The 23,706-nt window shown below is 40.8% G+C and overlaps 3 protein-coding genes across 3 annotated transcripts; 1 reads left to right on the top strand and 2 right to left on the bottom strand.

Moving 5' to 3' along the window:
• Positions 1–210: 210 nt before the first annotated feature.
• LOC134649111 (aquaporin-like) lies at positions 211–5,598 on the bottom strand. Its single transcript, XM_063503827.1, has 6 exons — positions 5,518–5,598; positions 4,358–4,527; positions 2,553–2,768; positions 1,743–1,880; positions 1,034–1,114; positions 211–396 (listed from the first exon to the last, which is right to left on the bottom strand). The coding sequence occupies exons 1-6, from the start codon at positions 5,555–5,557 to the stop codon at positions 211–213; spliced, it is 831 nt and encodes a 276-aa protein (XP_063359897.1). The 5' UTR covers positions 5,558–5,598.
• Positions 5,599–8,497: 2,899 nt separating this feature from the next.
• On the bottom strand, positions 8,498–20,191 carry LOC134648611 (brahma-associated protein of 60 kDa). Its single transcript, XM_063503094.1, has 11 exons — positions 19,756–20,191; positions 18,464–18,699; positions 17,482–17,714; positions 17,083–17,174; positions 16,577–16,705; positions 14,915–15,088; positions 13,899–13,979; positions 12,581–12,700; positions 11,003–11,098; positions 9,771–9,881; positions 8,498–8,664 (listed from the first exon to the last, which is right to left on the bottom strand). The coding sequence occupies exons 1-11, from the start codon at positions 19,951–19,953 to the stop codon at positions 8,503–8,505; spliced, it is 1,632 nt and encodes a 543-aa protein (XP_063359164.1). The 5' UTR covers positions 19,954–20,191; the 3' UTR covers positions 8,498–8,502.
• Positions 20,192–21,147: 956 nt separating this feature from the next.
• LOC134649190 (uncharacterized) lies at positions 21,148–23,054 on the top strand. Its single transcript, XM_063503907.1, has 2 exons — positions 21,148–21,207; positions 21,609–23,054. The coding sequence occupies exons 1-2, from the start codon at positions 21,200–21,202 to the stop codon at positions 23,038–23,040; spliced, it is 1,440 nt and encodes a 479-aa protein (XP_063359977.1). The 5' UTR covers positions 21,148–21,199; the 3' UTR covers positions 23,041–23,054.
• The last annotated feature ends 652 nt before the right edge of the window (positions 23,055–23,706 follow it).

The raw sequence follows: 23,706 nt of genomic DNA, 5'->3' as shown, positions 1-23,706 counted from the left end.
GGCTTATAAGAGTTGGACCAAGCTAACTCTGCAGTCTGCACAGATTTTGCTATGACAAAGTGTGGATTATCACCATAAAATCTAGTTCCTATGAAAATGTGACGTTTATTATATCAACTTTACACTTTGACACGTCAAAGTCAACGTCGTAAGCAGGGGTGTAGAAATTAAAGCAAATTAAGATTTTTATTCCAACATTCAAAATCGTTTTCACACGGAATAATGGGTCTTATGTGGCTCCACCGCGGGACCGAGCGACACGCGCTCGCGCCGCAGCGGCCACGCTGCGTTGACGTCGGGCGCCGCGCGCGCCGGCGGCATACCGTCGACCGCCCATATGCTGCGGTAGAGAAGCGTGCACAGGAGTGACCCGCTTAGAGGACCCACCCAGTATATCTAGACAGAAAGAAAGTGACGTGTTAAAACTAAAATACGTACACCCTCTAACCTGAGAGCGGACGTATTAAAACTAAAAAAAATACACCTTCGCGGATGGGAAGGGGGCCCCAAAAGCTTATAACCATTACAGAAAACCCAGATATTGTATTTTTTTAGTACAGTCAGCAGCAGAAGTTGCTAAGCGGGCGCGGTGTTCAAGCTGATCTTGACGCAACTTTATTGTTAAGAGAATAAGAGCGTGTCAAGGTAATTTTGAACACCTTGCCCGCTTAGCAACTTCTGCTGCTGACTGCACTTACCCCAAAATTGAAAGATAAATAGGTTTTTTTTGGTCGACTGTATAAAGCCTCTCCTTTTGCCGCTGAGTCAGTACAGAAACTAGAAATGAGTAGGGAACGATTAGATAGCCGTTAATTTGGAATGGGGCAGTTACTCAAGCTGACAAAATTGTTACAAAAAATCTGAAAAACTATTATTATTAAGGGCCAGCCACTACGCGGAAAGTGGAGATATAATGACATTTACTTTTGCTCTTCAGACTCCGTGAGGTGTCGTTTTGATATGATGGCGAAATATTTAAAATAAAAGTGCGAATTTTTGCTAGAGTCAAGGGTTTGTGGCGTTTGTGCCTCACCCAATGGTGCTCCCAGTTCCCGCTCCACAGTGCAGGCCCGAAGCTGCGCGCTGCGTTCATACTGGCACCCGTCAGGGGACCCTGAAAACAAACACTTATAAAAGGAAGAACCTAACCTAGGTACCTAAAATCTCATATTGAATGGACATAGTGTACTGGGACATAGGGCGTGCGGAAAGAAGACGGTTTGAAAGAGATAAACATTTAGCTAATTGTAGGTATATGTTGGATTTTAGTTTTTGATAAAAACCGTAATATTTCGTCTAGGAGTTTCGTACTTGGCAGCGCTTTTCATACAAATAAGGCACAATCGTTGAGTTGCCACCAAAGAGTAAAGTAAGTATGTTGCCACCATGAAGACTAGATCTAGGTACTTGAAGCATTCAGCCCATTCAGGAGTCAACTAAAATATATTGCAAGAGTTGTCACTAAAGAAATCATAAAAGGAAAAGGTAAATAATTATCTAATTTAGCCGTCAGATGTTTTCACCCCGTGTATTGCTCATTTAGTTGTGTTCGAAAGACTACCCGTTGTGAACGCAATACACGCGTTGAGTGACCAATAACGTCAGAAACTAAAGCCATATTCCAGGCTATTATATGTATACTGGACCAGATAGAGCGGCTTGGAGAGCACTGGTGAAGAGTGTCCACAGTCGTGACATCCATTAATCATGAGAACAAAAGAGAAGTATTTGTTGATACGGACCGCGATAATAGACAGGCCAGCAACACTCAGACCTATTCGTAGTGGCCAGGAGTCGGCTAGCAGTCGATTGCGAGGGTCCCATGACGCCATGTTGGCTAGCGCCAGTAGCCCTCCCAGTACGGCCTCAATGCACACCGCCTGTTAATTAAAAAAATTGAGGTTAATAAGGTTGTTATTGGTTACTAATATTTTTTTAAATGGACATCCATGACATTGGTTCGTGAATCGTGACCAATCTCTTTGAGTGACGTTGATCAGTTCGATGTAATTGGTGCAACTGACCCTTAGCTATGTCCTTTTAAGGATGACTCACGCTATACCGGGCCGGGGTCGGGCCGGAGCTTCCGGTGCTTCGTTTTCTATGGAAAGCACCTTTGATCACCGATCAGCCATCATAGAAAATGACATGTCGGTCGCCTCGGCACGGGCCTGACCCCGTCTAGCGTGAGTCATCCTTTATTCTGCAGGAAAAGAGAAGATTTGAGGAGAATAGTGTGGGAATGCCACCGGGACAGAACCTGCAGCTCCAACCCCAGAATGAACATAAAAGGCGATCAATTTCCGATCGGGGACGCCGGGGACTACACAACATCAGCATAGCTAAGCTCTACACAACTACACACCCAGAAACAACGCGTATACCGATAGCGCCGAGTTTCTGACAACAAAATACTCTACAGGGTGGAGTGGTTTAGTCCGTAGTCGGCTGGGAGAAGAATCTCCAGTACACTAGCCGAGTCGGGCATGCTACCGGATACCGGGCCGGAAGTATCCAATGAGAATTACCTCCACCTCTGACAAAAAAAATACCTTGTACACAGATAGGGTATCCATAGGCAATGTCAGACACAAGTCAGCGGCGTCAGACCCGGGCGCCAGCAGCCGCAGCAGGCCGGTGCCCGTCACGGCGCCCAGCAGCTGGGCGCCGAACATGCCGGCGCCCAAGCCAGGCGCCACGCGCCGAGATAGCATTGCTGCGAGGAGGACGGTTGGGTTCAGCATGGCGCCGGATATGTGGTCGAAACACTGGAATACAAAACAAGTGCGAGTCGGACTCGCGCACGGAGGGTTCCGCACCATCAACAAAAAATAGAGCAAAACAAGCAAAAAAAACGGTCACCCATCCAAGTACTGACCCCGCCCGACGTTGCTTAACTTCGGTCAAAAATCACGTTTGTTGTATGGGAGCCCCACTTAAATCTTTATTTTATTCTGTTTTTAGTATTTGTTGTTATAGCGGCAACAGAAATACATCATCTGTGAAAATTTCAACTGTCTCTAGCTATCACGGTTCGTGAGATACAGCCTGGCGACAGACGGACGGACGGACAGCGAAGTCTTAGTAATAGGGTCCCGTTTTTACCCTTTGGGTACGGAACCCTAAAAATTAATTAGATGGTGAAGCACTGGCGGCCTAGCCAAGGCGACAAACGCTGACGCTTCGCCATCGAATCGCTTTATATCTCTCTATCACTCTTTCATATTGGAGAGACAGTGACAGCTGCGTTTCGTTCGCTACGAAACGTTAGCGATTGGCATGTTGTCTACGGGGCCTGATAGCCGAATACTGTAATAGAATAGAATAGAATAGAATAGAAAGTTCTTTATTATTTATCATTTTTGTTACATACAAATATGTCCGCCAAAAGGGGTGTGTCCTTAATGTAATGTGTCTTAAAGATCTATACATTTATTTTATGTCGTGTAGCCAATTTGCAGCTCACAGGAAAGTGTTATAACTTATAACCTACGTTAGTAATGTAATTACACTTTTTTTTTTAATTGTTACTTAATTTTATTTTAAAATGCGTTCCCTTGAGGGTAGACTCCTTTTACTCACGTATTTATGTCTATCTTTTTTACTGACGTAATCTATTTCGCCGATTCTGTTGCTGTACATCATCGGGTTGTATTGGCCGTATTTAATATATTGTGGACCAGGGTTTTCTAGTCCCGGGATGCACAAATTATTTAGCTTATCTAGCATGTCTCGGTGTAAGTCATGAATTCTGAGATGCCATGGGTCTTCATCTAGTAAATCCCATAACATTTCTGTTGGTATTGAACGAGGAAAACCTCCCGCAGACTTAAGAGCCATGCGGTATTGCCTTTCAAGCGTTAAAAGGTTCGTCTTACTTACTCGAGGGAGTAGTTGTACTATTCCATAGTCTAGTATGGGCAGGAGACATGCCTGAACAAGCTTTAGTTTGGTTTCTATGTTTACATTGGAGTAGTAGCCGATTATAGGTGCTAACATTCCTCTGACACTTTTAGCTTTTCTTACAACGCTTTTGACGTGTTCGTTCATGCTCAGTCGTTTATCTAATTGGACACCTAGGTATCGAACACAGGTTTTGTATTCAAGATGGACTCCTTGCCGACTGATCTATTTGAAAGCTCCTTTTAGTGATTTCATAATATTATTGCTACGTGACATGATATGAAGTAGGTAGCACAAAAATAAATTATTTGAGGTGAGTAAGGTGCGGCTTCCAAAACGAGGTGATAGAGTTCAAATTCTAGCACATATCGATAAGATTTTTGAAACCGAATTATGGCCGTCAGCGTTGAGAGTGCGTTGTCATGGACGAAGTGTTAGACAGTATATTAGGTACCTGAACTAGCAGCGCTACAGCAAGACCCGCGGCGCCTGCGCGCGCATACTGCGGCGCGCCAGCGCATGCTGGAAGACAGCTTAACAACACCAGAAGTGCGGTACCCGCCCATTCTGCTAATAGCACGCCGCGCGCTGTGTAGTCGGGTCCACAACTCCAGCGGCTGTTTGCTGTACAGTGACAAATTAAGATCTGTCAGATGACAGTAACTATATGTGACGTGGTTAAAGGTACTTTTTGCGGTTGGCGCTTATGCTATTATTAACTTCGCTCCAATACGAATGCGGTGCTACGCGACGTAAGCGCCGACCGCCATTAAGGTACCTTTACTCGTGGAATGTCACATATGTAAAGTGTTAAAATTCCAATTTATGGGATTATGATGCAGCGATTACGCGAAGTGAGTGATTATGAGTGTATAGTCGTTTATTATCACAGAAAACTAAAAAAACAACATAATAAACCTTACTAAACCTACCTACTACGCTACTATATACACTACACTAACTTATGCTACAGGTAAAAAATTTGCCCTAAAACGCCGTCAACGGGCAGAATGCCCAGAAGCCTGGCCGCGTTTCCTCGCTGTATAGCGATACTATGAGTTGTATAATGAGCTACGTTTTAGACACACACAACATTCGTACAATTTAGTGCATAATCACTATAATCAGTGCTTAAACGTAAACTTCGATGAGGCTGATCCTTTAAAAAGGCCATTTCAAATTGCCGCAGTCACAGTTGTTGGACTTGTTGGTTAGTTTTGATGAAACAAAATTATAATAAAACCCAATGCGAGAATTTTATTTATAGATATTCAGCACAGTTTTTAGCGTCAATTTCTCTTTCATTCCTCCGACGTAGAAATATTAAATTGTTTGTAAAGTAAATACCTGTAAGTATTTACATAATACAGAGATACTTCATCATGACAATGGCCTACTTGAGAGTCTTTCATTGAGATTAATCTGACACACAGTTATTTATCAAAAAGCACATAATAATATTTACAGTTTCATGTGCAGCGCCTGAATTCAGCGACAATATACCCTATTGTTCTTAACATTTGATTCCTCCGGAGGCTCCTGCGCGTATAACATATCACCATCGTAGTTACCTACATTAAAAGAACTAGGAAATAATGTGAGGTAGGTATTTACCACGTCGCGGTGCGGAGACCTCTTGTGATGACAGAGACATGATTTCCGTCTGTTCAGTTTGAACTGTCACTTTACAGCCCAAACCTAATACTTAGTCGTATTTCTACTCAGTGCACATGTAGATAAAATTACTGAGGGATAATAAGAAATATAGTAAACTAAAAAAAGCACAAAACATTGCAAATTGTTTACAAAATTGTAATTAATATTCCGTTAAAATTCAAACACTGCGCACACACTTCTACTCAGTACCATGGGTACTTTTAAAGTTTTTCGACTTAGGGCTTTATACTTTGGGGTAGCCACGTTATGTTATAATACTTATAATTCTCTTCTCGGAGTCAAATGCTTCGCACAGTTCGCACACACTTAAATTATACTCAGTACCATGGGTACTTCAAAAGTTTTTTACCTTAAGGCTTTATACTTTGGGGTGACCGCGTTAAGTTTTAATTATCTTCTCGTCGTATTTTGTTCTCTATTGAAAGTTATTAAGTGTTTTTAACTATAAAGACGGATCAACACCCCAGTACACGCTCCACAAATGGCAGGTGTCTATCAAAACACGTTATCTGGAGTTATATTATGTAGTTTGTTTACACGGCCTCGCGGTGCACTTTAGAATTTCAGTTGACAATAGCGTTTTATGAGCCAACAAGTGAGATACTTACGCTGATTTTCACACTCTATTTGAGGAGATTAGATTCCCACATTCCCAGTGACCTCATGTATTGTCTGCGGAGTAATCAGAAAAGCTGGTAACTGGGCTGTCTTTTAGCTGAAGCGACTTCCGCTATTTTTGTAGCCAAAAAAATATGAAGTCTCAAAACGTACTTTTTGGGATTCTTTCTCAGATAGGACTCGATCTGAAAATTGTCCTTCGCGTTTTAGTTATAAGTAATTTCGGCAAAAAAATTGTTCATACAATGTGCCACAATAAAATTATTTATAGATCAGGTTTGTTTGATAAAAATCACAAAAAAGAAAACTGCGTAACCATTTTTAAACAAACAATGCTCTATAAGTAGCTAGCAAAATAGCGGAAGATAAGATATAGATGGCCAAGCAAATCTTGTCAGTAGAAAAAGGCGCGAAATCTAAATTTTCTATGGGACGATATCCCTTCGCGCCTACATTTTTAGGGTTCCGTAGCCAAATGGCAAAAAACGGAACTCTTATAGATTCGTCATGTCTGTCTGTCTGTCCGTCCGTATGTCACAGCCACTTTTTTCCGAAACTATAAGAACTATACTGTTGAAACTTGGTAAGTAGATGTATTCTGTGAACCGCATTAAGATTTTCACACAATAGAAAAAAAAAATTTTTTTTGGGGGTTCCCCATACTTAGAACTGAAACTCAAAAAATTTTTTTTCGTCAAACCCAAGCCCTATCTATGGATAGGTCTTCAAAAATGATATTGAAGTTTCTAATATCATTTTTTTCTAAACTGAATAACTTGCGCGAGAGACACTTCCAAAGTGGTAAAATGTGTGTCCCCCCCCTGTAACTTCTAAAATAAGAGAATGATAAAACTAAAAAAAATATATGATGTACATTACCATGCAAACTTCCACCGAAAATTGGTTTGAACAAGATCTAGTAAGTAGTTTTTTTTAATACGTCATAAATCCCCTAAATACGGAACCCTTCATGGGCGAGTCCGACTCGCACTTAGCCGCTTTTTCAAATTTGCCACCTTTTTCTACTGACAAGATCTGCTTGACCATCTATAGTTTATTATTCAAGTAGGCATATATTACAATGCGCTTATGAACGCGAAATAAAGCTACATGCACCGGCTCTAACCCCACACCTCTGCCTCGAAAAGATTTAAATCCCCCTCGATTGGAGGAGGGTATCCCATTGCACTCGATTCCTACCGGCTTTCCTAAATACCCTAAGAATAAAACCTGAAGCAGCAACAAAAATTCAGAAGCAGTATACAATTTTTTAAGCGTAAATCTCTGTATAACCAAATATAGTCACGTGACAGTGACAGTAGTATGTTATCTAAGAGCAAACATATTGTTTGAGATATGAATATCCTTTGCAAACTGTTGGCTGTTGTAGAGAAACGTTGACGGATAAGTCAACAATTAATTCACATTCAGACGAGCGGCGGTAGCACGGTCGCATTTTCGCTTATCACGTTCTAACAAGTATGTAAAGTGCGAAAGTGACGGGCACAGTGACAGGCGATAAAAATGGAATATGCTGCGTCCGCAGGTGTGTACTAGATGGCGCTGTTCCGTGTACAAAATATCCTGAACCGCGCTATTAAGATTTCTCTAGGAATTATTGTTTAGTTTACGAGTTACTCGCTAGATAGCGCTGTGTTCAACTACGTATTAGCCATGTGAGCAGTGTGGGATTCAAACGTAAAGCTTTGGATTCCTCCAAGCGGTGCCGTCATATAGCGGCCGCAAAAGACGGCCGTCTTTACGGTGACGACATGTGGAAAGTACCACGGCGTCATAACACACCGTCATCCACCAAGGTCAAAGCGGCAAATTTGAAAAATGTAGGCGCGAAGGGATATCGTCCCATAGAAAATTTGAATTTCGCGCCTTTTTCTACTGACAAGATTTGCTTGATCATCTATAATTTACTTGGAGGATGAAATATCAGAAGAGGAAAATAATCGTAGTACGGAATCATTTATTCAAATCTCGTGTCATTTATTCAAAATGGCGTCACCGCTATCTAATAAAACGTTCACGAAACTATCGACACCGTCATGGCGGCCGTCATCCAAATGACGGCACCGCTTTTTTACGTTACGTTGACAATCAACGCCATCTAGGAAACCGCGCCATCTTGTTTACATAGACAACGTTCTAGTGACGTCATTCACCGCTATATAGCGGCCGTCATATGACGGCACCGTTTTCGGAGGAATCCAAAGCTTTAAGGAAACTCGATGGACATGATTACAAAACCGTTTATTCTTAGATCTAACACATTCAGTGTATAGTTATACGATTCTACAGTCTAGTGAGATGTGGGGTAAGGGCCGCGTCTAGTTGCTGCCGGCGCTGCGTAAGTCTGCCGGACAGGTAGCGGGCAATGGCCTCGCCGGCCCAGGGCTGCGCGTAGAATTCTGAACGACGCTCCTCCTCAGGGTTGCCACCGCCGCCATTCATCGTCTGTAAAACACGGTAAATGTCACATTGGGGTCCATATTGGGTCGCATAATAATTGATATCTTTTAATAATTTATTTACAAACAAGATATATACAGTGTATTACTAAAAGAAATTAAAAACTAGCTTAAATCTAAAATAGGCCCTTGAGGCATTGTACCAAGGATGCTGGCGACATTTCCTCGCTGTATCGCAATGCTGATACGTTGTGCGAGGTAGATTATTATTGATTGTCATAATGTAATGTTACGCATAAAACTCATTTCGCATAATTGTTATTGTGCTGAAACTATTGACATTTCTGAAAAATTATAAAATAAACCTAACCTAACCTACCCTGTTCTACACACCCTATGCAAAATATTTTCGAAAGTACTTTCTGTTTCAGCTGGAGAAAAACTATGCGAAAAGAGTTTTATGCGTAACATTACATTATGACAATCAATCATTGTATGCTAAACGCTACCGTATGGGCAAAGAGAATAGGGTACACATTAGACTGTATTTAGAATAAATTATTTCCATGCATGAAATAAACCACCAGAAGATTAAAGGCGAAAACACACTTATCCCACGTACGTTGCGTATGCAATGCATTATGACAATATGAACCCTGAAAGTTGTGTGCTTAGTTAGAACCATACTTGTCATGTGTTGCGTTGCGTATGACAAGTATGTTTCTAAGCATACAAATTTCAGGGTTCAGATGTCATAATGCATTGCATACGTTGCGCACGTGGGATAAGTGTGTTTTCGCCTTGATAGAGAAACGTAGACAGCAGTTATTGTTAGTCACAATTTCTATTTTAGTACCCGAATAAAACTATAAATATGTAGTAGGTTATTTGATTTAACACATGCTAGTGTTTCATATAAATTCCATAGTAGCAAAATCGTTGACAAAAATGTCGTATTTGATTGTCTGTGAAAATTTGCCAAAAAACAGTTTTATAGTATGTGTAAGCTACTCTAAGGTATACTTAAGTCGCTAGTGCTGCACTCTAGCGGCAAAACATTGCAGTAATACTCCCTATTTACCATGACAGTAACTCTCTACACACTATATTCGCTTAGCTACTACTATTTACCAAGTAAAATGAAATAATAACCTTAAGGTCCCGCGACTGCGAGACGAGCCACTTGTGCACGAACTGTTGCGGGTCCTTGCTGAACGAGAGGAAAAACTCGCGGTGCGTCTTCAACTGATTAATCGTATCCACCTGTCGGCAATAGCATAGAGAAAAAAATACATAGAGTGCTCACTCCATACATCAGTTCAGACTATTAATTTCAGTGTCTACATCTAGCATCGAGTAGCGGAACTATCAGTACTGCTACTTGACAATAGATGTAGCACCGACCGGAAAGTCTTATCTCAACAGCATAAGACTTTCCGGTCGGTGGCGACATCTATTGTCAAGTAGCAGTACTGATAGTTCCGCTACTCGATGCTAGATATGCTAATAGTCTTTTTGGTACTAAAACTGATGTATGGAGTGAGCACTCTATGTATTTTTTTCTCTATGGCAATAGGGATGATGACACATGTTAAATTTTATAACAAAATCTAGTAAAATAGACAGCAAATGAGCAATTTATCACAATAATGTGGATATTAAAATAAAATACGGAAATGTTACAAAAATAGAGGACCTGAAAGTTTCAAAATTTAAGTTTTATTTTAACTTTGCAAGGGTACCATTCGATTCCTTACATTCGTCTTTTTCTAATGCTAAAAAAGCGGCCAAGTGCGAGTCGGACTCGCCCATGAAGGGTTCCGTATTTAGGCGATTTATGACGTATTAAAAAAAAACTACTTGCTAGATCTCGTTCAAACCAATTTTCGGTGGAAGTTTACATGGTAATGTACATCATATATTTTTTTTAGTTTTATCATTCTCTTATTTTAGAAGTTACAGGGGGGGGGGGGACACACATTTTACCACTTTGGAAGTGTCTCTCGCGCAAACTATTCAGTTTAGAAAAAAATGATATTAAAAACCTCAATATCATTTTTGAAGACCTATCCATAGAAACCCCACACGTATGGGTTTGATGAAAAAAAAATTTTTGAGTTTCAGTTCGAAGTATGGGGAACCCCAAAAATTTATTGTTTTTTTTTCTATTTTTGTGTGAAAATCTTAATGCGGTTTACAGAATACATCTACTTACCAAGTTCCAACAGTATAGTTCTTATAGTTTCGGAGAAAAGTGGCTGTGACAGACGGACAGACAGACATGACGAATCTATAAGGGTTCCGTTTTTTGCCATTTGGCTACGGAACCCTAAAAAGGAACTCTGTGATGATCTGGCTATTATTGAAGTACATATTTCAGGTACCGTCTCGTGTATCTTGGAGTCGAGGCCCTGGATCTCCTGCTGGTTGGCAGTACTCAGCAGGAAACTGTTCATCTGGGACTTTAGCGTATCATCAACCTGTAAGTAAGTAAGTAAGTGTTTTATTTGTAAATATAGGTAGAATTACAGTGGCGGTCAGTTTATAATATGTACAGTTTCACTATATTTTGCCAAACGGCGTACAAAAACATTGAACTTAATACTAGCAACTAAACTATCATGCTCACCGAGTACGAGTAATAATCTAATCCTACTTACAGCTATGATAATTAATGAATATCAGGTACATAGTTCATGAGAATTGTAGATGTCAAAATGCGATTAAAAATATTCTTTAGCCTCGTGCCGCCCGCCATACAAAATTATAGCCAAGGAAGTTTGAATCTTGTTGTAATGTCCAAAACGCACTTGCAACCCTTCTGGTGTTGCGGGTGTCCATGGACGGCGGTAATCGCTTACCATCAGGTGATCCGTCTGCTCGTTTGCCTCCTATATCATAAAAAAAAACCGGCCAAGTGCGAGTCGGACTCGCGCACTGAGGGTTCCGCGCCATCAACGAAAAATAGAGCAAAACAAGCAAAAAAACGGTCACCCATCCAAGTACTGACCCCGCCCGACGTTGCTTAACTTCGGTCAAAAATCACGTTTGTTGTATGGGAGCCCCACTTAAATCTTTATTTTATTCTGTTTTTAGTATTTGTTGTTATAGCGGCAACAGAAATACATCATCTGTGAAAATTTCAATTGTCTAGCTATCACGGTTCGTGAGATACAGCCTGGTGACAGACGGACGGACGGACGGAGTCTTAGTAATAGGGTCCCGTTTTTACCCTTTGGGTACGGAACCCTAAAAATGCCTCGCGAGCCAAAATACATATTTGCCGCGGTCGAACAATGCTCGCGGCCGCGCGATATCGAGACACGCCTTTATACAATCAATCGATCATTTATTAACTCACATTTATAGACGACTAACGCGAAATTTATTCCTTACCTTTATATACCGACGTTTCGACACAGGTTTCACTGGTCATGGTCGCGGCCAACTGATGTCCCAGCAAAATGTCAAAACAGAGATTTGTGCAACTACCCGACGAAAAGTGTATGGAACAATACACACCCCATACATGTATGTGTGTGTGAAACACCCCAGGAATTTTAACAGGGAGGATGGATTCAACTTATCGCCAACTTGGGAACCAGTGATACAGAAGTTAAAGCCAAAGGATCTATCTTCGGACGTGTGCGTGGATATTGTGAGTGTTGCGTGTCGGACTATTGACAATAATTAACATTATGTGTAGTGGGTGGTTTGAAAATGTGATGTCTACCCCAAACTTTTTCATACACTTTTCGTCGGGTAGTTGCACAAATCTCTGTTTTGACATTTTGCTGGGACATCAGTTGGCCGCGACCATGACCAGTGAAACCTGTGTCGAAACGTCGGTATATAAAGGTAATTGAATAAATTTCACGTTAGACCCGTCTATAAATGTGAGTTAATATGTGTTCAAAACGCGAAGGTTTTAAATATTACAATCGATCATTGTTTCCACTTACTTCCACGTCAATATCGTAGCAGGCGGTTTGTTTAGCGTCGTGCGGCGCTTCCACGCCGATCACGTGGTTGATGACGATAGGGTCCGGAGCGTGCAGTAAGGCGGCCAGGCGGCCCGGGACCTGCAATAACAAATTAAACGTATTCATGCTATAACTAAAAGCTAAATAGTACATTATTGTCGAGGTTCGGAAGTAGCTACTTGCAGGCTGAGGATTCGTTTTAAACGGACGACCTTGGGAGTCCGTTTAATTGAATCCGAAGCCAGCAAGTAGCCTTCCAGCCGAGTCATATATAGTGCTTTTCTCAAAAATGGTGCAAGAAATAGAAATATTTTACAGAAGCAACGTTGTAATTTTCACAGAAATAAGTAAAACCGTTAAAAAGATTTGCTTGCCGCCTTAAAAAAAAACAAGTGTATTTTTCTGCTGAAAATACGTCAACGTATTCGAGACACCTAAATAGTCGCGGTACCAACATTATAATAATAAGTGCTGATCATCTGTTTGGCTGTTTAATGGACCTATGCCTTCATTTGATATGGCCATTTAAAGTTTTAAAAAGGTTGGAAATCGTTAAATAATGAAATTTGTATGCAACATTGCAGTCCCGAAATCGAGACTGCAATGTTTTTAACTTTTTAATTTTTTGAATGACCATAAACTACGCACTTCGCGACCTATTTTTTAACCGGCAACGTCAACCTTGCAGTCCATTTTTGAGAAAACATGTACTCATGCTATAACTAAAAGCTAAAAATCTATAACTAACTCCTCAACTAAAAATTAGCATCAAATTACTTTGCCACGCTTTGTTTTTATATAGTACATTCTTACACAGACTAAGTCCCACAGTAAGCTCAAGAAGGCTTGTGTTGTGGGTACTCAGACAACGATATATATAAAATACAAATACATAAATACATAGAAAACACCCAAGACTCAGGAACAAATATCTTTGTTCATCGCACAAATAAATGCCCTTACCGGGATTCGAACCCAGGACCGCGGCTTCACAGGCAGGGTCACTACCCACTAGGCCAGACGAGTTGTGAGTAAAATATCACTTTCTCATCTGTTATTGAAGAATGAAGAGATCATTTGCAACCAGGTGTGGTGAATACGTATCAGGGATGCTGCGGATGCAGATTTTTTGACATCCGCGGATGCGGATGTTCGCAACATCCCTGCCTAGGTGCCTAGTTCAGGCATTTGTAAATCACTTGTCTTTATAAATTCTTAGTCTTTAAGAGCAACCACTGTACTATACTTTTCTCAATAAATTATTTGTATTTGTATCCCTGATACGTATATAACGTACCTCGGCAAGCTTCATACGTGCACAGCCGAAGATCTGCTCCAGATACTTGTCACAGACGACCCATTCGCGTTCGTGAGGATCCTGGGTACAATCATTAATAAAAGTTCAGGTTTTTGAATGAAATAATAAACAGATTAACATCAAAATACATCTTTATTTTACAGACACAGACTTTCGAGCGCTCGAAATTCAAAAAAGTGCGAGTCGGACTCGCCCATGAAGGGTTCCGTATTTAGGCGATTTATGACGTATAAAAAAAAACTACTTACTAGATCTCGTTCAAACCAATTTTCGGTGGAAGTTTACATGGTAATGTACATCATATATTTTTTTTAGTTTTATCATTTTCTTATTTTAGAAGTTACAGGGGGGGGGGGGGGGGACACACACACATTTTACCACTTTGGAAGTGTCTCTCGCGCAAACTATTCAGTTTAGAAAAAAATGATATTAGGAACCTCAATATCATTTTTGAAGACCTATCCATAGATACCCCACACGTATGGGTTTGATGAAAAAAAATTTTTTGAGTTTCAGTTCGAAGTATGGGGAACCCCAAAAATTTATTGTTTTTTTTCTATTTTTGTGTGAAAATCTTAATGCGGTTCACAGAATACATCTACTTACCAAGTTTCAACAGTATAGTTCTTATAGTTTCGGAGAAAAGTGGCTGTGACATACGGACGGACAGACAGACGGACAGACGGACAGACAGACAGACAGACAGACATGACGAATCTATAAGGGTTCCGTTTTTTGCCATTTGGCTACGGAACCCTAAAAATCGACTCTCAGCTTGAATTGCAACGGCTGATAGTCCAGTAGGACACATTCTATAAACGTATGGACTATACAGACCTGCAGACGATGTGTCTTGACATACTGCCACAGCGCGTTCACGATGACAGGTCTAGTCTGTGTGTGGACGCCGAGCAGACGGGCCAAACGTCCATCTAGCTTGAATGCGGCTGATAGTCCAGTAGGACATATTCTATAAATGTATGGACTATACAGACCTGCAGACGATGTGTCTTGACATACTGCCACAGTGCGTTCACGATGACAGGTCTTGTCTGAGTATGGACGCCGAGTAGACGTGCCAGACGTCCGTCTAGCTTGAATTGCAATGGCTGATAGTCCAATAGGAGTAAGATTGTGCAACGCACGTTCTTGTAGCCGGGGCGTTTCACCTGTAATTTAAAACTTGGTGAGCAAAAATAGTACCAGAGCATGGTCTAATAAAACATGGTCTTCTCTTCCCAGAGTGTCACTTGCCTACGTCACAATAACATTGCCACTTTATTTCAACATAACATGTTACATGGGTACATTATATCTATGGTTAATAAGTTAATATATTTCTTTATAATTTAATAATTTTCATTTATATGTATTTTATCTTAAATTTTACAATAACACGTCATTTTTAATTATTCGTTAGCAATATCTTCCGATTCACGAAAGAAATTTCAGACGTTCGGGTAATTCTGTTTACACTACTGGCAACACAGGATAGCGCTGTCACATTTGACAATCCGCCATTTTGTCCCTGACCGACCGTCCTTGTCGAACGCGTGTTAATTGTTATTTCCTTCTCGCTCAGTGTCAGCAGTCGCAGTGTTTTCCAAACTTTTCACGTCGTAAGCTTCGTAATTAATGTTTTGTTACGAAAATGGTTGGCTGCTCTATTCGGAACTGTAAGAGTAGGAGTGAAAAGTGCAGTATAGATTTGTTTTATTTTACTATGTTTCTACATGAATAACTTAAAATTAATGCCGTTAAAATAATTTTCACTGCTGGTTAAAATTCTCCCACATTTTAAAGTTTGAGAACCTGTAAACAGCATAATGACGTAGGCAAGTGCCAGTTAGGTCATTCGCGAATCTCGGAAGAGAGTACCAGGCGGAGTATATTATTATACCATGGTACCAGAGGGTTCGAAATTATCCAGATAATTGTCTTTGCCGATGTTCATCGGATAATTATCCCTGGTATGGATGGTGCTATTATTTTCTTTGAATTCTTTGATAGTAAAAAATAATTGGAGCGTTTTTGCTATTTTTTTTTTAATTTTATTAGGTTATTATCAAATCGATAATTATCAAGCAAAAACGGTAATTGGATAATTATCGTGAAGGATTCTCGAAAGGATCTTCGAACCCTGAATAGGAACATTACTCCAAATTTGTAAAAGCATAGAGAAATAAGTAGGCATAGAGTGCTCACTCCATACATCCATTTTGTTACCAAAATGATTATTATTTTCGTAGTCGACATCTAGCGTCAAGTAGCGGATTTATCAGTACTGCTACTTGACACTAGATGTCACGTGTGTTGCGACTGTATTCTCTATGGCATAAGGAACCTTCTCTTATGGAAGGCTACAATTTTGTAAATAAATAAATATAAATAAATAAATATTGGGGGACATCTTACACAGATCAACCTAGCCCCAAACTAAGCAAAGCTTGTACTATGGGTGCTAGCCGACGATATACATACTTATATAGATAAATACATACTTATATACATAGAAAACATCCATGACTCCGGAACAAATATTAGTGTTCATCACACAAATAAATGCCCTTACCGGGATTCGAGCCCAGGACCATCGGCTTAGCAGGCAGGGTCACTACCCACTAGGCCAGACCGGTCGTCTAAATAAGATGATGTACCTGGAATCCGTCAGTTTCCTGCGTGGTGAGGGTGCGGTGCCACTCCACCAAGTGGTTGTCGGGGCCGTACAACTCCTTGTCCAGTTCGATCACCAGCGACTTGAAGAACGATGAGAATTTGCGTTTCACCTGGCAACACAGAAATAGAAGTTAGTTTTGCAAACCAGTTTTGTCCGTAACAAAAACACAATCATATTCGTCCCTTTTTTGGGGTTATAATATTAGCATAAGAATAATACAGTATCATTCTGTCCATATGCTCCGCAGACCAACATTACATTGGCTAAGCTTTCCATGTCTAAAGTCTATTTTTTTATTCCGTAGACTGAAATGACATTTCATAGTATGAAATGACACATGATGTTCATACTATGAAATGTCATTTCAGTCTACGGAATAAAAAAATAGACTTTACCTTGTCGTTTTGTTTACGTTGTCACGTTTACGTTGTCATATTGTTATTTGTGCGGTGTTCCAGGTCTAGTCGTCCCTCAACTGATATCTACCTGTGGCACTTTGCCAGGGTCTCCTTTAGCATCGTCGAGCAGGCGCCCCTCTACACGCAGCTCCCATGATGCCACCGCATTGTCGCCCTGACCTGTTAAACAAAACTACTGTTTCAATACTTTCAATATATAAACGGACCAATGGTGTAGAACTGTATTACCGATTTATGGTACACACCGGGAATGTAATGGGTAATGGGGAGACACCGTTTTTGGTACAGGCCCCGCCTGCCTGATGAGGATGAGGTGACAGTGGCGATATTATCTATGATGGTTATGATTTTTATGCACATAAAAAAGCCATGATAAGATAATCCGAGTATAGTGTCATAAGTAACTATCACGTCGACAGTCGAGTCCATGACAAGTTTATTGTGTTTTTTGACCAAGAGAACATACCTGGGTAAAAGGTGTTAGATATAAAGATTCTCAGCTTTCGTTTCTGCTTCATGGGCCGCTTCAGCGCCTCCTGAATATCCAGCCTCTTCCTCAATATGGTGGCATCCAGTTTCCTCTCGAACGCCAACAGGTCCATGTAGGCTTGGGACTCGGGGACCAGGTCTCGGACCTTTTGAGGGAGAATCTTGTCCGCTAGACGCTTCTTGCGTTTGCCACCGCCGGCTGCGTACTCGCTGTAATAGATAGGCAAGGTTAAAGTTTGTAACGGATAGTATAATTTTTATAGACCATGATTTGGAGAGGTGAAACAAATAACGCAACCATCAAACCGTTTTTTGTTGGAAACCATTGGACCATTGGATCGGCAGAATTAAGAATTAAAGGAGCGGCCAAGGTGCTCACAAGTATCTGAACACGCTTCTATTATCAAGGCGTTAGAGTGCGTGTTCAGATATTTTTGGGCACCTCAGCCGCTCCAATATATCTGATGGCGATTGTATATCCGGCCGAGCCGTGTCTTCCATCCAGCGGTTTCCAACCGAAAGTGATGATTGCATTATTCGTACTGTTGCAAAGAGTGTACACGACTGTACACTCTTGGCAACGGTCGTCGAGAGTGAGCTACCTACTAGCTGTTGGGCTGAATTAGAGCGAGACCAGAAGGGTTGATCGCTAGAAGCTCGGTTGGCTAATAGTCATGAGATATTTTTTTGGCATAAAATGGATTTTTGGCATACAGCGTAAAGGCTCCGTCACACAGGCGCGTTCTGCTGACGAGGTTGCGCTTTGATCGCGCCAGCGCAGTCACACACAACACAGCGCGCGTTGCGAACGGTTTGGGTAGCGAGCGTGACGTTGGCGCGACGCGCGCGTTCTGCCGGCGTCCACAAGGCGCGATGCGGGCGGGCGGCCGCGGCCCCGCTCGCAAAACGGGCCTATGTGATGGAGTCTTAAGGGTTTTTGTACTGCGAAAAATACTAACTTATTGTACATATTGGGCGGTTTATGTTGGGGCGGCAGCGGGCTCCTGTTGTCCGGCGGGCGCTTGCCGCCGGGCGGCGCGGGGCCGGGCGCGGGGCGCAGCTGCCCGCCGGCCGGCGGGGCGTGGGGCGGGGCGTGCGGCGGCGCGTGGGGCGCGGCGTGCGGGGCGGAGCCGTATGGTGCGGGGCGCGGCGTGCCGCCGGCTGACACAGGTGGCGGGGTGAAGCCGCTGCGTTGCTATAATTTCACACAATATATTAACCCCTCGAACGCCACTGTAAAAAATTTGCTACTGAATTAATAACCTTTCAACTGTTAATTACAGTCCAAATTGTCTGGGTCGGATACGGGACGAGGCAGTTGAGGGGTTAAGAGCCAATTGCACCATCCCACTAACCTGAGGTTAAGCGGTTAAACCATTAACACGACGTCAAATTGTACTGGTAAGCATGGTAACTCCAGGTTTAATGGGTTAACCCCGGGTTCAGTGAAATGGTGCAAGTGGCGCTGAATGTATACCGACACTTATATTTTTTAAGTTGGTAATGCTCAACATGTTTCAGTAAACTCTTTAAAAAAGAATGATTTAACCCGTGGAGCGCCCTAACAAGACACGTGTGATAGTAACTCCATACTATTCTTGGTTCGGGCGCTCCACGGGTTAATGAACACTAGCGAAATGGACAAAACACATGTGGACATTGATGTGCACGTATCAGCTATAAGCTGCCTGTGCATGTTTTGCTCCATAATGAGGAGCTTCACACCAACACCGATAACAGTCTCCCAGGATTTGTAATGAAAATTAAACAATAAATACACCATTTTGTGAGCTAGGGTGACTTGCCCACCCTTAGCCTAGGCCTAGGGTAAGGCATGTAATTCTTTAACTATTTAATGAAACAATAAACTTACAGATTAATAGTGTTCATACCAATTAAATAACCATATTGTCTTTGAATATACAAATATTCAAAGACAGAACTGAATCCTGAATGCAGCTTTTTGTGTTTCAAGTCGACTAACTTTACATTTTATCCATTGAAGCTTGCCACGTGGACACTCAAAAGTGGTCTTGTTTTGTTTTGGTAAGTATATTTAATTATTTACAATAAACAATAGTCATTTTCATCAACAATCTGCAGTTTAAATGACTAACAACATTTTTGTTTCATGGCATATTTATAAACAACCAAATTCCTAGGCCTATCATACTTAGAATTGCAATGTTATCATTCTTGTTCAATAAAAATAAATGTGTCATTCACAAATAGTCCTTTTATAGGGACTTACCGGAAAATTAGGTCCAGGATAGGGCCGCGGCGGCATGGCGTTAGGCGGCGGCGCAGCCCCCGCGTATCGCGGCTGCGGCGGCAGCGCCGCGCCGGCCGGCCCGCCCGGGCCCGGCCCCGGACCTGGCCCTGGCCCACCCGGCCCGCCGGGCCCGCTCGGACCTACAGGAGGGCCACCTGGAGGGAACCTTTGAGCCATATTACACGTACGAGGTGATCACACGGACTTCACTCTACTCCATTACACGTTTACTGATAATCACTAAGCTTGCGTTACGTTACTTTAAGTTCAAGATGAAGGAATTATTCTAGAACACTTGATTTGAAGTGGTTCTTATTCCTAGAACACTTAACGTTACTAATTTTTAGTAATAATCAAGTAAATTTGACGTTCTGCCTTTCGATTTTGTGCTTTTGATTTTGACGTTAGAGCGACGCTATGGAAGATAATGTTGCCAACACACCTATACCATAATCGCTAATGACGAAATATAGTTTGTCAAAGGACTGTCTCATTTCAGAGAGAATCATACTATAGCTGGTCAACCAAATCTTGTCAGTAAAAAAAGGCGCGAAATTCAAATTTTCTATGGGACGATATCCCTTCGCGCCTACATTTTTCAAATTTGCCGCCTTTTTCTACTGTCAAGATCTGGTTGACCAAGTATATCTTTGTCTTACACTAATACTAGTGCCCAAAAGAAAAGGATGAGTTTTTTTTTTTCTTATTTACTGACAAATTTGGTTTGAACAACTATAAAATCCTCACAATACCATCTTTGCAAAAATATTTATGATCTATCTCTTTTCTTAATATTGCAAACGAAAATGACACTGCGGTACAATGCGAAAACAAACCACAACTTTTTGTAATAATCGGGTATTTCGTTATTATACTTGGTCAACCAGATCTTGACAGTAGAAAAAGGCGGCAAATTTGAAAAATGTAGGCGCGAAGGGATATCGTCCCATAGAAAGTTTGAATTTTGCGCCTTTTTTTACTGACAAGATTTGGTTGACCAGCTATACTTGGTTATTACCATGTTATTAGGCCTCATTTGCACCAGCGCATTTCCAACGCGCGTTAAAAAAGCGTTTGAATGACCCAAATGGATACATGTGTATTTATTCACACGATGGCGTTGGCGCTTTTTACCAAGCGGTGTTGGATTTTCGATTTTAAGCCTTGGTCATTAAATTGAATTTAGAGTGCAGATAGATTCAAGCGCTTTTTTAACGCGCGTTGAAAAAGCGCTCGTGGTTTGGGGCACTTACGGTCTTAAGGTCTCATACGCCAGGATGCCGAATTTTAAAATTAAAAAAAAGTTAATGTTACTGACAAGTGACAATCTGTCATTGTCATACGTTGTTTGTTTATTTATAGTTATTAACGTTATTATAGTTTTTCATTTTTATATTAAACTCGGTGTACACGGTATTCATTCATGGCAAAGTAATAAGCAACTAAAACTTGCCTTCATCCTGCTTTCGTCCATTTTATAGTCCGGTTGTCAATGGAAAATATAGAATTGGTTGTTATTTTATTTTGATACCCCATATTGGGATACCTTCTCCAGTTGAGGGAGGATTTAAATCTTTTCGAGGCGGAGGTGTAGGGTTGGAGCCGCTGTAGCTATATTCAAAAGCGTGTTGTACCTACTTTCATAATAAACTATCTTTATCTTTGCAATCGTTAGTTCTGGACTTAGATCAGAGTCTGTCAAAGTATTGTTTGTACATGGATCCGATTGACCTACTTTTTAAAAATTAATGCTTGTGCACAGTATTTATATGTCTTGGGACTGTTAAATACTACAAAAATGATTTAAATGTCTTATTTATTTTTCATTCCAGTTCTTTTATGAGCTGCTGTCTCCGGCAGCATGATGCTGACACAATCTTTGAACCTGTGGAAGATTATACATATGAAGAAGATGTAAACTATGGGGTCCCAGTACTAAGGGTACTTAGTATAGATGTTTGTGCCCGAGCGATTCTGGATCACGTGCCCCTAAAAGAGCTGGTGCGCTCTGAACGGGTCTGCCGAAGGTGGCAGATTGCAATTGATGAATATATGCAGAGTATTTACACAGTGAGCTTTTATGATCTTTTTGATAGAGATGCATCTCTACTTGCCGAATATGGTAGTAGTGATAAAAGTGAGAGCTGTAGCTACCACCGAAGAATACAAATCAGTGCTGACGCATGTTCCATTTCATTTGCTTGTGCAATCATCGAGAAATGGGGCGGTTCTATAGATAATGTATTTACTTCAAGGCAGGAAGAGGAATATTTTGACCTTATATCCCTGAAATGTAAATACTTGCACTGTATCAAGTTTGTTGGTCAAAGAAAAAGAAAACAAAACTTCTTAAACCAGTTTTTTCAGGGTAGGCAAAGTGGAAAACAGATTGTTATCCCATTAGATCAACTCAATCAATGCAAGCATTTGAAGAAGATAGCATTTAAACATATATTTGATTTGAGAGATGATGACATGGCTATAATACTTAAAAATATTGATTGTGAAGAACTAGAGATCTGTAATATTAATTTGTATGGAGATAGTTTGCTAACAATTAAACCGAATAGCTTGAAATCTTTGAACATTAGTTATATGTGGACGTATTTCTTATTTAATTGTTTTATGAGTGCTACCAAAAACATGCACAATTTGAGAAGTTTGACACTAGACAACAACTACTTAAGCATGTTCACCCATGTGCATTTAATTTTGAATGAAATGCCCGAGTTAGAATGTTTATCATTATGTCACTATTATTATGACTCGTTAGAGTTACGATGGGATAATGATTACCAGACTAGCGGATTTATTGAATCTCTATGTCGACTTCGTAAGTTAAAGCGGCTTTATCTTAGTGGCAATGAAACTGTTGATGACGAAATGTTGGAAGAGTTAGTGAAATGTAAAAGTTTGGAGTATTTGGACATAAGTAATGACACTGGACGTTATACATTTTGGAGCGCACGGGGCGTAGCGGCATTGTGCCAGAGGCCTGCAGTCACTACTCTCTGCTTGGGTTACATCCAAAACATGCCATCTACAGATCTTCTGCGCCGCGTTAGAAATATCAAAATGCCTATGGTTGAGCAGCTAGAGACTATAAGCTGCGTGGAGTTCACGCCGCAATGGATTGAGAAAGCCTCTAGAGCCTCTATGAAGGAAAGACATCGGCTTGAGGTAGAAGCTATAACCGTGCCAGCAATGAAAGAGGAATTTCACCCCGATCTAAAAATCGTGTTAAGTGTAGCTCACCACTATTAATAACCGAATAACAATTACATATGGCTTTTCCAAATAATAGGATGTGAATGTGATATACTTAGATCTCTATGAAAGTATTTATCTAATAAGAGTACCTACTTTTTATTAGGTATTTAAGGTTACAATACTTAAAATTAAAATTAAACACAATAAAAATACACGCGGAAGTTTACTTACAACAATTTTGAATTTCGCGCTATTTTTAAATAAAACTGGATGGCGGCTATTCCCATTTGTCTCCAATGGGAATAAATGGGACGAAAGTCTTATTGCCCCATAAAATAATATCCATCCAGTTTTATCCAATGGGCCCAGTGGTAACAAATGGGAATCTGATCAATCTGATCTCTGAAAATGTAGGTATATTTAATTTTTACTTAAACTTTATGGAGAAATATTTATCAGATTTCATTATACGTTTTATAAAGTTCAAACGTATTTTACTTCCCTTGTACCTACCTACCTACTCAAAATATAAGCTGAAAGTGAAATAGATATCATACCTATTTACACCAAAGAGAATGTGAGCAAATCCACCGGTGGCCGAGGCGGGATCTACTCAAAATGATAATAATAAATCGACCGTCAGGTCAAGATTGCAAAACAGCCAGGAAATTAGAAGGGGACAATTAGATATGGCACGCCGCGTGAAACTTGCGACGCAAG

This window comes from Cydia amplana, chromosome 6, assembly GCF_948474715.1.
Source record: "Cydia amplana chromosome 6, ilCydAmpl1.1, whole genome shotgun sequence".
Classification (NCBI taxonomy): domain Eukaryota; kingdom Metazoa; phylum Arthropoda; class Insecta; order Lepidoptera; family Tortricidae; genus Cydia; species Cydia amplana.
Note: the sequence above shows the minus strand (reverse complement) of the source record. Positions and strands in the feature narration are given on the sequence as shown.